This window comes from Balaenoptera physalus (assembly GCF_965194825.1).
Source record: "Balaenoptera physalus genome assembly, chromosome: 2".
Lineage (NCBI taxonomy): Eukaryota > Metazoa > Chordata > Mammalia > Artiodactyla > Balaenopteridae > Balaenoptera > Balaenoptera physalus.
The window spans coordinates 25,756,128-25,768,210 of NC_138883.1; the positions used below are offsets into that span (position 1 = coordinate 25,756,128).

At 41.9% G+C, this 12,083-nt stretch overlaps 1 protein-coding gene across 7 annotated transcripts in view; it reads left to right on the top strand.

The window, feature by feature from the left end:
* TMED8 (transmembrane p24 trafficking protein family member 8) overlaps window positions 1–12,083 on the top strand; it is a 35,601-nt gene that overhangs the window by 9,885 nt on the left and 13,633 nt on the right. For 4 of the 7 annotated variants that reach the window (XM_082451401.1, XM_082451398.1, XM_082451399.1 and 1 more), the window contains exons 2-5: window positions 3,022–3,133; window positions 8,918–9,047; window positions 10,799–10,925; window positions 11,326–11,631. In XM_082451401.1, coding sequence (XP_082307527.1) covers window positions 3,022–3,133; window positions 8,918–9,047; window positions 10,799–10,925; window positions 11,326–11,631 — 675 coding nt within the window. Of the gene's footprint in view, window positions 1–3,021; window positions 3,134–8,917; window positions 9,048–10,798; window positions 10,926–11,325; window positions 11,632–12,083 lie in introns of those variants that run through there. The other 3 variants (XM_082451402.1, XM_082451403.1, XM_082451404.1) reach the window with 3 other exon arrangements.

The window sequence follows — 12,083 nt, forward strand, 5'->3', positions numbered from 1 at the left end:
ATTTATATAATATGTACATATATAAATATTATATATACATTTATATTTGTACTGAGCCCTAGAATGAGTAGAAACTATGAAACATTAATGGAATAATTAATGAAAAGCTGTATTCATACCTGAGCTAGTAGGTATTATAGTCCAACTGATCAACTCATGGTACAGTATTGTCCAGTAGAACCTGTGGTCTCCATGCCCCACCCAAAGTTGGTTGCTGGGGATAGGGGGGAAAATATATAAATATACAGATGTATATATGTATACATTTATCTATATATGTAATACATATAAATATGCACATATATGTGTATGTATATGTATAAATATATTTCTGAAAGGATATGCACCAAAATGTTAACAATGGTTATTTTTGGCTAGTGGGATTGTGTTTGGTTGTTTTGTTTATTTCTTGTCTGTATTTCCTGATTTTTCTACACTGAATAATGGATTATTTGTATATTAAAGTCTGGAAGGGTAAATGCAGAATGTTTTCTTATCTGTATTTAATTTGTTCTACAATGCGCAAAGCATGTACTTGTGTCATTTCAAAAACCTAATTTAAAATCAATAATACGGATACATAAAGTCCTGCATTTAAGTTAAGAAGTCAGTTATTTTCCAAAAATCTGTTTCAAAAATAGAGCATAGGAGAGACTTAGCTTGGAATAAGTTTATTTTTATAAGCCCTTGGAGATCTTGATTGACTTATTTAGGCCAACGGGGTAAGTTTGCAGTTAAAAAAATCTAGTGCCCAGTTAATGTCTTACGTCAAGAAATACTGTGTCCTTATTAAGAGATGATTGTCTCCATGTACTCTGCATGGTTTAGAACTCATCTGAAAAAGTTGTCCATTTTAGCTCTTTTCTTGAAATGGAACAAAGAGATGATGGAGAGAGCTGGAGATGGTAGGCCTGGGAAGGAACTTGCAGGAAATGTGATAGCAGGCTGTAAATATTTGAAAGGATATTGTGGGGAGTAGTGATCGAAGAGCAGAATTTATTAGGAAGCAAATTTTACTTAGGTCAACATAGGGAAGAACTTTCTATTCTCATTATCTCTTGGTGAAAAGGGCCTCTTCAAAGACTAGGGGACCCTGGGGAACGTCTGACTTTTGTCTTAGTTCCTTTGTTGAGAGGTGTAAAGAAAACCTCAGTCCTCCTGTGTTTCTCCTTTACTCTCTCACACAGCCACACTCTCAACACTTCTGACACCAGATGTGTGGAGTTTTTTCCCCATACCAAGCAATTCTGCAACACCAGCTGGGTGTCCTACAATTTAACTCAATTCTAAACACCATCTACCTGGAGATAGTGTCAAATCCCACTGGTTAAGGGCTCAATCCTACAAGATTGCTCCCATCCCACTTCAGATGCCAATCGCCAGTAGTAGTTCCCCAGGTTACCCACAACTTCTGTCAGACTTGACTACAAATTGGTAGTTCCCATGACTTCCTCCCCATTGGGTTTGATTAAATGCCAGAACAGCTCAGAGGACTCAAGGAAACACTTATGTTTACCAGTTTATTAAAAGATATGGTAAAGGTTACAGATGAACAGTCAGATACAGAGGGCGAGGTCTGGGAGGGTCCCAAGCGAAGGAGCTTCTGTCCCCACAGAGTTGGGGTGGGTCACCCTCCTGCTATAGAGATGTGTTCACTGAGCTGGCCACTCTCCAAACCCAGTACTTTTGGGATTTTTATGAAGGCTTCATCATGTAGGTGTGATCAATCATTAACTCCATTTCCAGCCCCTCTCCCCTCTCTGAAGAATGGGTGGTGGGGTTGAAAATCCCAAGCTTCTAATCATGGCTTGGTCTTTCTCGTTACCAGCCCCCATCTAGGGGCCCAAGAGGCACCTCTTTAGAACAAGAGACATTGTTATCACCCAGGAAATTCCATGGGATTAAGGGACTCTGTGGCAGGAACCAAAGTCAAAGACCAAATATTAGAACAAAAGGTACTCATAGTGCTCTAATCACTTAGGGAATTATAAAGGTTTTAGTTCTGTGCCAGGAACTGGGGGCAGAAACTAATATATGTATTTTCTATTATCTCACAAGAGGAAAATCAGGTGGCATAAGCTCTAAGGTCTTTCTACCTATGAGAATGTGAGTTGACAAAAAGAAAATAGATCCTATTCACATACAAAAAAAAAATGAGACTAAAGTTGAACACAAATATTTACCTGTCATTTATACTTTTATGTTGCTACCAAACTCTGAAATTTTCAGTGTTTGAGGTTTACATCAATAAGTTATATTTTATATTGAGAAGTGAACTTTGGGCTTCAGTTTTTTTGCTGTCTTAACTAGAGGAGGTTCACCAGGCGTTATGTAAACACACTAAACCATATGCTTTTCTGAGTGCTCACGGAAAGGCTAAATGAATACACCATGAAACTTAGTAACACCTAATGGTTAAGAGCATAATTGCCTGGGTTTGCATCCTATCTCTATGCCTTAGTTTCCTTACCTGCAAAATGGCAATGATAATACCAGTCACAGGCTTGTTGTGAGCCTGGGAAACTGGTCTTCGTTGTACATTTCACCTGCATATTCCTTGATGATGCCCAGCAGTTATTCAGTAAGTCATTGGTGAATGAGTGAATGAGTAAATGAATGAAATTACAAAAATCCTTTACCTGACCCTGGATACAGTGACGTGAGCTGATCGAATGTAGAGGTGGCACTCTCTACTTTGGCACTGAATTCCCGTTCATTTCATTCTACATTCCATTCTGTCCTCTACGTTCTGCCTAGTTTAACCATTTGCTTTCTGTGAAATGTGATCCTTGAATTAGGATGAATTCTGTGGGGACTTGTTTTGGAAAATGACATTTTTTTTTTATGAGTGGGTTATAATGGTCTGAGAATACTTGGATGTGATGACTTGAATAATTTATGTACTGGGCCTCCCAGAGTATAAAGTTTGTGCCTAGATTATTTTTAGAAAGAGAAAGTTGGTTGAAACTGCCAGATTTTTTAAAAAGATACAAGATAATTATTATTGTGTTCCTTCTCCAGTACTGAAGTTTTCTTCCCGTGATTTTCTAGACAATGAAGATCTAGAAGTCACCAAGGTCACCTCTCTAGCAGCTTCTGCCTCTGATCCAGAACCCCATTCCTCACCCTACAGGTAGGGACCGCAACTACTTTGGATATAATGCTTCTTGGGGTTTTATCTTCTGAGACGGTAATTGATGAAAGAAGTAAACAGAGACTTTAAGGGGGAAGACAAGATGAAGTGAAGAGTATGGAGTGTTTTGTCATTAATTAATCAATCCTTAAGTGTGTTTAGGGGGAATGCAGGTCTATTTCAGGTTATAAAATTTTCTTTAACTCTCAGAGAATAGAACTGTAACAAATAGTGTAGTGTCTTCATTTATCTCCTCTTGAAGACCAGGTTCAAATGTTAAAACATTAGAAATGGATCCCAGGGACTTCCCTGGTGGCACAGTGGTTAAGAATCCACCTGCCAATGCAGGGGACATGGGTTCGATCCCTGGTCCGGGAAGATTGCACATGCCGCGGAGCAACTAAGCCCGTGCACCACAACTACTGAGCCCGCCCACACACCACAACTGAAGGCCATACACTCTAGGGCCCATGTGCCGCACCTACTGAGCCTGCATGCTGTAACTACTGAAGCCCGCGTGCCTAGAGCCCGTGCTCTGCAACAAGAGAAGCCACCGCAATGAGAAACCTGTGCACCGCAACGAAGAGTAGCCCCGGCTCGCCGCGACTAGAAAGCCCGCCCGCGCACAGCAATGAAGACCCAACGCAGCATCCCCCCGCCAAAAAAAAGAAAGAAAAAGAGTGTCCACAGGTGGACTTTCAAGAGAACATGTGTCTGGTTTTTACCCATAAAATGCACACACACACACACAAACACAGTGTTGGAGGCAGTTTTTTATTATGTAATTTTCAGATCAAACCACGATGATGATCTTCAGGTTGTCAGTCTTAATTTCCCTCTCCACCCATCTCATCCTCCTGCCATCACTGATATCAGAGTATATAGCAGAAAGGGAATAGTAGTACTGAGCCCTAGAATAAGTGGAAGCCACGAAACATTAATGGAATAATTAATGAAAAACTGTTATTTTGGAGAATGCTGAGCTAGTGAATATTATAGTCCAACTGATCAGCTCATGGTGCAGTATTGTCCAGTAGAACCTGTGGTCTCCATGCCCCACCCAAAGTTGATTGCTGGGGGTGGGGGTATGTCAAGGCTTCTTTTTCTTTTGGCTACGCCACACGGCATGCAGGGTCTTAGTTCCCCAACTAGGGATCGAACCTGTGCCCTCTGCTGTGGAAGCGTGGAGTCTTAACCAGTGGACCACCAGGGAAGTCCCATGATATTTTTAAAATGTTATTTCTTAAGTAGAAATTCTCTCCTCTTACCTTTGTATATGAAATAAAACTTTTTCCCCCAGAATTCAGACGATGGAAAATAATAATAATTAATATAATTTTAATACAGTTGGTGATAATAATATAATAGCCACCCTTTATTGAATGCCTCTCTGTAATAATGATAATAAACTAGTTACTTTTTATCAAATATTTCTGTTCGCTCAATACTGTACTAGGTGTTAAAATGTATTATCTCAGTTAATCCTCATAACAAACCGAATAAAGTATTTTTTTTAAGATGAGGAAAATGAAACAGTGAATTTAATAATTTTCCCAAGTTCACACAGCTTTAGTTTTGTTTACTCTAAAGCTTATTTCTCATAAGTAGCAACAGAAGGGTTTTGAGTTCTATGCTTAGAGCTACTAGGTTATTACATATAAGGATACTTTTAGAAGATATAGCCTCCTCCAGGCATTGATTATTTGAGATAATTCATGTTCTCATCAAATCCTGTGAGAAGAGTGTCCTTCTGTCCTTCTGTTTTCCTGCCACCACCCTTTTTCTGCACATGTTGATTTTTGTTTGTTTGTTTCGTGGCCACGGCCCGTGGCATGCGGGATCTTAGTTCCCTGACCAGGGATCGAACCCCTGCCCCCTGCAGTGGAAGCGCAGAGTCTTAACCCTTGACCACCAGGGAAGTCCCTGCACATGTTGATTTGAAGGATCCTTGGGGGATGGCTTTTGGTACAGAGCTGATTTTTTCATCCTAAGAGTAAATAAATTTTTTGAATGAAGAATATAGACTATTCTTAGAAAAAAGGAGATACAAATTTCAAGTTTTGTTTCTAAAATCTAATGTGTGAAGAAAAAAAAATCCAGCATGCATGACGCCTGAAGTCTGGTGTTTGTGTTTTGTATATTTTAGAAATGGAAACGGCATGACTCTCGATCTTTTCTAGTGAGGCTGGCTGGCCAATCTCTCCCTCCCTTTGGGATGGCCTCCCTTCTCTGGGTTAGCATAAACCAGAAGGCTTACAGTGAGAGTTTTTCCTTTACATGGTTTATCATCTGCATCAAGTGATTTGCAATTTATCTTTCCCAAAGTACCTTTCACTAATTCTTCAGAGCATAAAATGCTAATGTGAATATTAAATTTATGTAGCTGTGCATGTCCTGTTTAAAATATTTTTTAAATAAGCAGAACCATATTTGTGCCAAGTAGCATGCACAAAGGCAAAGGAGAGACTACATTTTAGATGCCATATACAGTAAGGTCAGGCTGATGGTCAGATTAACTATTGTGTTCTCACATTCCGAATAGTCCTCTTTTGTTCCCCAACAGAAGTTAACTTATTCATTTATTCATTCAACAGATATTTATTCAGAGCCTGCTATTACCTGGCAGTGTTCTAGGCACTGAAGATACCACAAATGAACAGACAATCCACATCCCGGGTCTCATGTAGCTTATATTCTAGTGGGGGAGGTGGATGGAAAAAAAGTATACATCGTATTTCATAGAATCTAAGTTGTCATCAACTATAAGATGTACTGTTATTTTATATACCACCAAGAAAGGAAAGAATGCCCAAGGTAGGCTAATAAGAGACCTCCCGCAAAAGCCTGCACCTTCAGTGAAAAGAGAAACGAGGAAAGAGATTGCTCCACACAGAAAAGGAGTGCAGGGCAACTTGAATGTCTCAACCTTGGCGCTGTCTAAGGCGGGAAAAATACCTCCCCTGAGAATATGAGCCACAAGTCTGTTGTGTAAATTCACTCTGCCAGTGTGGGCCAAACAAAACTCTTAAACTGAACATAATTCAAGTCACCTCAGTTGGTAGCATTCCCAAGCCCTGGCAGAAGCAAATGCATATCCCCTGAGGAGGGATTCCGTGTCACTCCAGGCCCACGGCAGTTTTAAGATACCACCAGTTTTTAGGACATCCTGTATTTCAGTTGTATTAAAATCTGAAAACAAATATGCATCTCGCAGTCAACAAAATATGTTATATAATATGTCAGGCAGTCATCAGTGCAGTGAAGAAAAATGAAGCAGGGTAAGGGTGTAAAGAGTGATGAGCCAGGAGGGGAAGCCTCTCTGAAAGTGATGTCTGAGCAGAAACCTGAAGGACGGAAGGAAGCCCTGAGTAACTGGGGGAAGAGCATTCTAGGCTGAGGCCATAGCAGGCCCCCAGACCCTCAGCGGGGGAGTGCTTGAGGTGCTTGAGGACTCTCAGAGATTCAACAGGCCATTGTGACTGGCGTGGACTGGGCAAGGCAAGAGGAGGTCATTCTAGGAGATGAGGTCAGAGTGCAAAGGGCCTTAGGGTTCCATGCGACAAGCTTGGCTATGGAGGCTGTTAGTATAGAGGGAGTAAGACCCAGTGCCTGCCATCAAGCTCACCTCCTAATAGAGGAAGAGACATAATAAGTAGTGCCAAGGAACCAAAATGGACTCTAATTTCTGGGTTTAAGAGAATAAAATAGGCTCACAGCCTAGACCAATTTACAGTTTGCACAGAATAATCAACCACAGCTCTGATTTTCATAGTAACTACCTCTTGTTTGTTCTGAAGTAAATTGGAGTGACTTAGATATTCCAAAAGATGGCTCTGTTTTATCTGAAGAAGAGGTAATTTATAAACTAGGAGTGATCTTTCTTGTTTATGTTAAAAAAGAAAGAAAGAAAGAAGAAACTAATGAACTCCAAAATAAGCCCTCTGTTTCCCCATGCAGTTTGTAGTGCTGTTTCCCAGTTGTTTGCTCAGCCTGTCTGAGGAAATGGACGATACCCTAAAGCAGCAGTTCTCAAAACTTTACACTCTTAAAGTTATTGAGGACCTCAAAGAATTTTTGTTTATGTGAATTATATCTTACAATGTTTACTATACTAGTAATTAAAACTAGAAAATTAAAAAATAGTTATTCATTCATTTAAAATAATAAGGAACTCATTACATGTTAATATAAATAACATGTCTTTAATGAAAAACAATTGTTTTCCAAAGAAAAAATAATTTAGTGAGAAGAGGGATGTTGTAAATCTCTTTAATGTGTGTCTTAACAAAAGACAGTTGGATTCTCAGATCTGCTTCTGCATTTATTCTGTTGTGATATCATATGTCATGTAGTCTCTGGAAAACTCCACTGTAAACTCTTGAGAAGATGAAAATGAAAAAAGGCAAATAATATTTTAGAATTATTATGAAAAGGTTTTGACTTCACAGACTCCCCTGAAAGAGTCTTAAGGATGCCAGGGGTCCCTGGACCATACTTTGATAACTGCTTGTCTAAAGACTCCACGCCACCTTTTGTCGGCAACAGATTTCCAAGAGGCCTGGGATATTGTGCTACAGCCCCAGCTCTTAACTCATTTTCTAGTCTCTCCAAAGCCAAAAGAAATGGAAGAGAGCATAAATTATTCCCTTGCTTCTTTAAAATCAACTATTAGAATAGTGGTTTTCTTTTTTTTAATTTTATTTTTGGCTGCGTTGGGTCTTCGTTGCTGACTGCGGGCTTTCTCTAGCTGCGGTGAACGGGGGCTACTCTTCGTTGTGGTGCGCGGGCTTCTCATTGCAGTGGCTTCTCTGTTGCGGAGCACGGGCTCTAGGTGCGCGGGCTTCAGTAGTTGCAGAACGTGGGCTCAGTAGTTGCGGCACGCAGGCCCTAGAGTGCACGAGCTTCAGTAGTTGTGGCACGTGGGATCAATAGTTGTGGCGCATGGGCTTAGTTGCTCCATGGCATGTGGGATCTTCCCAGACCAGGGCTCGAACCCGTGTCCCCTGCATTGGCAGGTGGATTCTTAACCACTGCGCCACCAGGGAAGTCCCAATAGTTGTGTTTTAAGTTACTGGGATAGTAGATTAACGTGCTTAAAAAAGTGAACTGGGTGTGCTATGGATATCAGCGATAGGGTGTGAATGGAAACGCTGAACTGCTCCTGGGTTGCCTTGCTAATCAGTCTGTACTTCCTTTGTTTTGTGATCAGTTTCTGGCTTAGGCGAGGCCTCCTCCCTTTGCTTCTAACAGCAGCTTTACGTGTGGAACAGAACTGGGATTCTAACACTTCTTTTGTTGAAATTCTGTGCGGAGCAAATGGCTTGGGTCCCAGAGTGAGGAATAAAAACCAGACCTGCGGTCTATCTCAGATAACTGAGCTGTGTGTTTACCATGGTTCTCGGAGCCTGGGATGTGGTGTTGTCAGTCCTGAGCCCTCACATGCTGTCACTGCTTCATTGTAGGCCATTTCAGCCCTGGGCAGTGGTCAGCTGAAATGACGCTGGGCCCAAATGCCAGAGGAAAGCAGGGCTTGGGGGTACCCTTTGAAGGTTTTTTTTCTTTCTGAGTTTCTCCAGGACCATTGTGCCTTTGGAAAGAGTCCTTGAGGGGAATTCCCTGGCGGTCCAGTGGTTAGGACTCCACGCTCTCACTGCCAGGGGCCCGGGTTCAGTCCCTGGTTGGGGAACTAAGATCCCACAAGGGAACTAAGATCTCACAAGCCGCACGGTGCGGCTGGAAAAAAAAAAGGAGTCCTTGAACTGACATGCTCTCTTTCTCTGGGAGGCCACAGATGGTATCTCCGGTGAGGGAGGATGCCACAGAAGATCAGCAGAAGGCAGCCGGTGCCATGGAGGCACAGGCCTCGGTGGAACAGGAATTGCTGTCTGCAGACCAGGCCCAGGTCCTCAGCAAGGTAGGGCGCACATTCTTACTCTCTCTCTGAAAAGCACTAGTTTGTGGCAACAGAATTTAGATGCATTTGGATGGGTTGGAATTAGAAAGCACTGTCATCTCAGGTTTAATTATTTGGGGAATGATCATGTGTATCCTCCCCAGGGCCCATCACTGTACTAGTACCCAGTAAGCATCTTTTCAAAAAATAAAGTGTTATAATGAATGTTCCCATGTTGTCTAAAATCCACTCGATGTGAGGAAACTTTAACCATTGGATTATGTGTTAGTCTCAGTTTTCTTGTGGTAGATCTACTTGGTATTTATGGTAAAGATTCCATAGAAATGGTACCAGTAGTAGTGGTCTCCCTGCCATGGAAGGATGGGTTGTTTGTATCATTATTAACATATATATTAGAATAACAAATGGTGTCAGTAAAGACAATGCTGAACATTATAGTTACATTTGTATGATGCTTTAGAGTTTACAAAGCATTTTTATCCATAATACAATACTTCATTTACTCCTGAGAACAACCTTGTGAGATAGGTACCATTATGTCCCCATTTTAGAGATGAGGAAACTGAGGCTAGGAGCTGTTAGTGACTTTACTAAGTCTATGCAGCTAATAAGTTGCAAACTAAATCTTTTGTTTAACCTTCTGTAAGAGGAAGGACTCATTCAAGCAAGTTAGTCAAAGTCTGATTTACCTCATTTAACACTGGAAATAAGAGCTGAAGGACTTACTCTTCAGAAACAGATATTATGAGAAAATAGTCTGGGAGGATTACAGCATTCATTTATTCATTCATTCATTTATTGCAAATATAATTCTGATTCCTTAACTGGACTGCTGTCTCACTGATGTGCTCTTCCGTGTTGGCAGTAAGCGTACATTTCTTCTTGAGTTGCTTGTCAACTGCTTGGAGAAGGAGCAGGAAATTAAGGCATAATAGCATGAAATAGGGGAATGGTAATCTGAGTGGTTTGAAGTGAAACCCACTAGGGAGAGACTGCAGTCTCCTGCCATGGGTCAGTGAGGGCTTTGAGTATTGAGTGATATTTGCACTTATGTGCAAGTTAGATGTCTGGCAGCAAATATACTGTTTAAATGCAAATCCTGGGGCTGGTCTAAAGTGAGATTGTGATTATTTATACAACATTGTTAGTGAATGAGACAACCTATAGGGTAAGACATCCAAGGTGTGCCATGGGTGAGAGAGAGAGACAGAGACAGCCAGAGAGTAGGAGCCAGATTCTCTCTCTCTGCAGTACTTTGGTGAACTGATTGACAGTGACCTGGAAGTAACCTTTGGATGGTAATTGTAGCAGGAGGATGTGTGGCCGAGTGAAGGTTGAGCTAAAGCCCAGATGCAAGAGCTGTCCTGAGAGGAGCCAAAGGGAGGGACTGCAGGCGTGGCCCAGAAACGCTGGGCCCAGAAACGCTGTCGATGGAAAAGTCAGTAGCAAATTTTGAGGATGTTCGTGGGCAAGGATTTTATGAAGAGTCTGAAGTGGGAAAGTTGCAAAAAGCAGGAGAGAACAAGAAAGAAGCTTTAAACTAGGGAACATGTTGATGGCATTAAAAAAAAAAGTTGGTAGAATTTATTAGCAACCTGTAGCTGGAGGAGAGAGCAGGAATGTTGACTAGCACTCAGACTGTGAGTTGGGAGAGTGGAGGTAATAGGGCAGGGGAGGCAGCCTTCAGGTGGAAAGAGGCTAATTGGAATCCGCCTTTATATATGTCCCGTAACCAGAGTTCTCTTGTGCAGATGGCCAAGTACCATGGTCTGCCAAGGTCTGGGGACATCGTTATGATCCAGTCTGAGCACACAGGAGCCGTAGATATTCTTTCAGCTGATTTGGAATCTGCAGACCTTCTGGGGGACCACAGGAGAGGTGAGAACTTTGGGGGTGTGGAAGGTGTTTTTTTTTTTTTGGTTCCCAGTGGGTACTTAAAGAAAGGCAGGCAGACAGATGGAAGGAAAGAAAGAAAGGAAGGAGAAAGCATAAGATTACATAGGTGATTATATTACAAAAGGAGGAAAAACAACTAGTGTCTGAATATTACATTCTGGATAGAGTACCAGGTATATATATGGTACTTAAAGAGACCTATTTCTTAAGCTGAGTAGCTGACCCACCTCAGGGCAGTGCTCTCTCCTTCCTTGTGAAAAGAAGTCAGGGAAGCCAGTAGGAAGAATGTCTTCGACTATGACAACCTCTCTGAGCAAAATGCCGGGTGTGGCAGCATTTTCTCTGGGTTTCTTTCTCAGTAGTAAGCTGCCTGTCCTTTCAGTCTCCCCACCTCTGATGGCTCCTCCGTGCATCTGGACCTTTGCCAAGATGAAGGAATTCAAAAGCAAGCTGGGCAAAGAGAAGAACAGCCGTCTGGTGGTGAAGCGGGGTGAGGTGGTGACCATCCGGGTTCCTACCCACCCAGAGGGGAAGCGTGTCTGCTGGGAGTTTGCGACCGATGACTATGACATTGGCTTTGGAGTTTACTTTGACTGGACCCCTGTAACCAGCACTGACATAACGGTGCAGGTCAGTGATTCCAGTGAGGATGAGGATGAAGATGAGGAGGAAGAGGAGGAGATTGAAGGTAAATTTATTAACATAATTTGCAGTTTCCTTTTCTGTCTCAACCTAATTTGCAGCGATCACTTCCTGTGTTGTACCAGTCATCCTCTTCCTGAGAATGCAGGTGAAGAATCCCTTTCAGCATGACAAGCTAAGTTGAGTGATGCAGGTCAAAGTCAGACCCTCAAAGAACATTCTGGTGGGGTGGCTTTGATGCCTTAGTGGGAAGCTTCTTTTCTTTTTAATCAGTACCTAGCCATGTCCCCCAAGATCTCCTTGGGGCCAGGGATGGGTCGGGGGCAGGAAAAGGGGTGGGTCCGTGCTGGTGTATGTATGGGCAGTGTTTTTCAGATCACATGTATAAATCTGAGATTATTTTATGTTTCTCTCTTACTTGTGGGATATTTACATTTATTCTTGGTCTGGAACCAAACTGAGTGATTACAGTTTGCTAAATGTACCCATTCTCTCCTC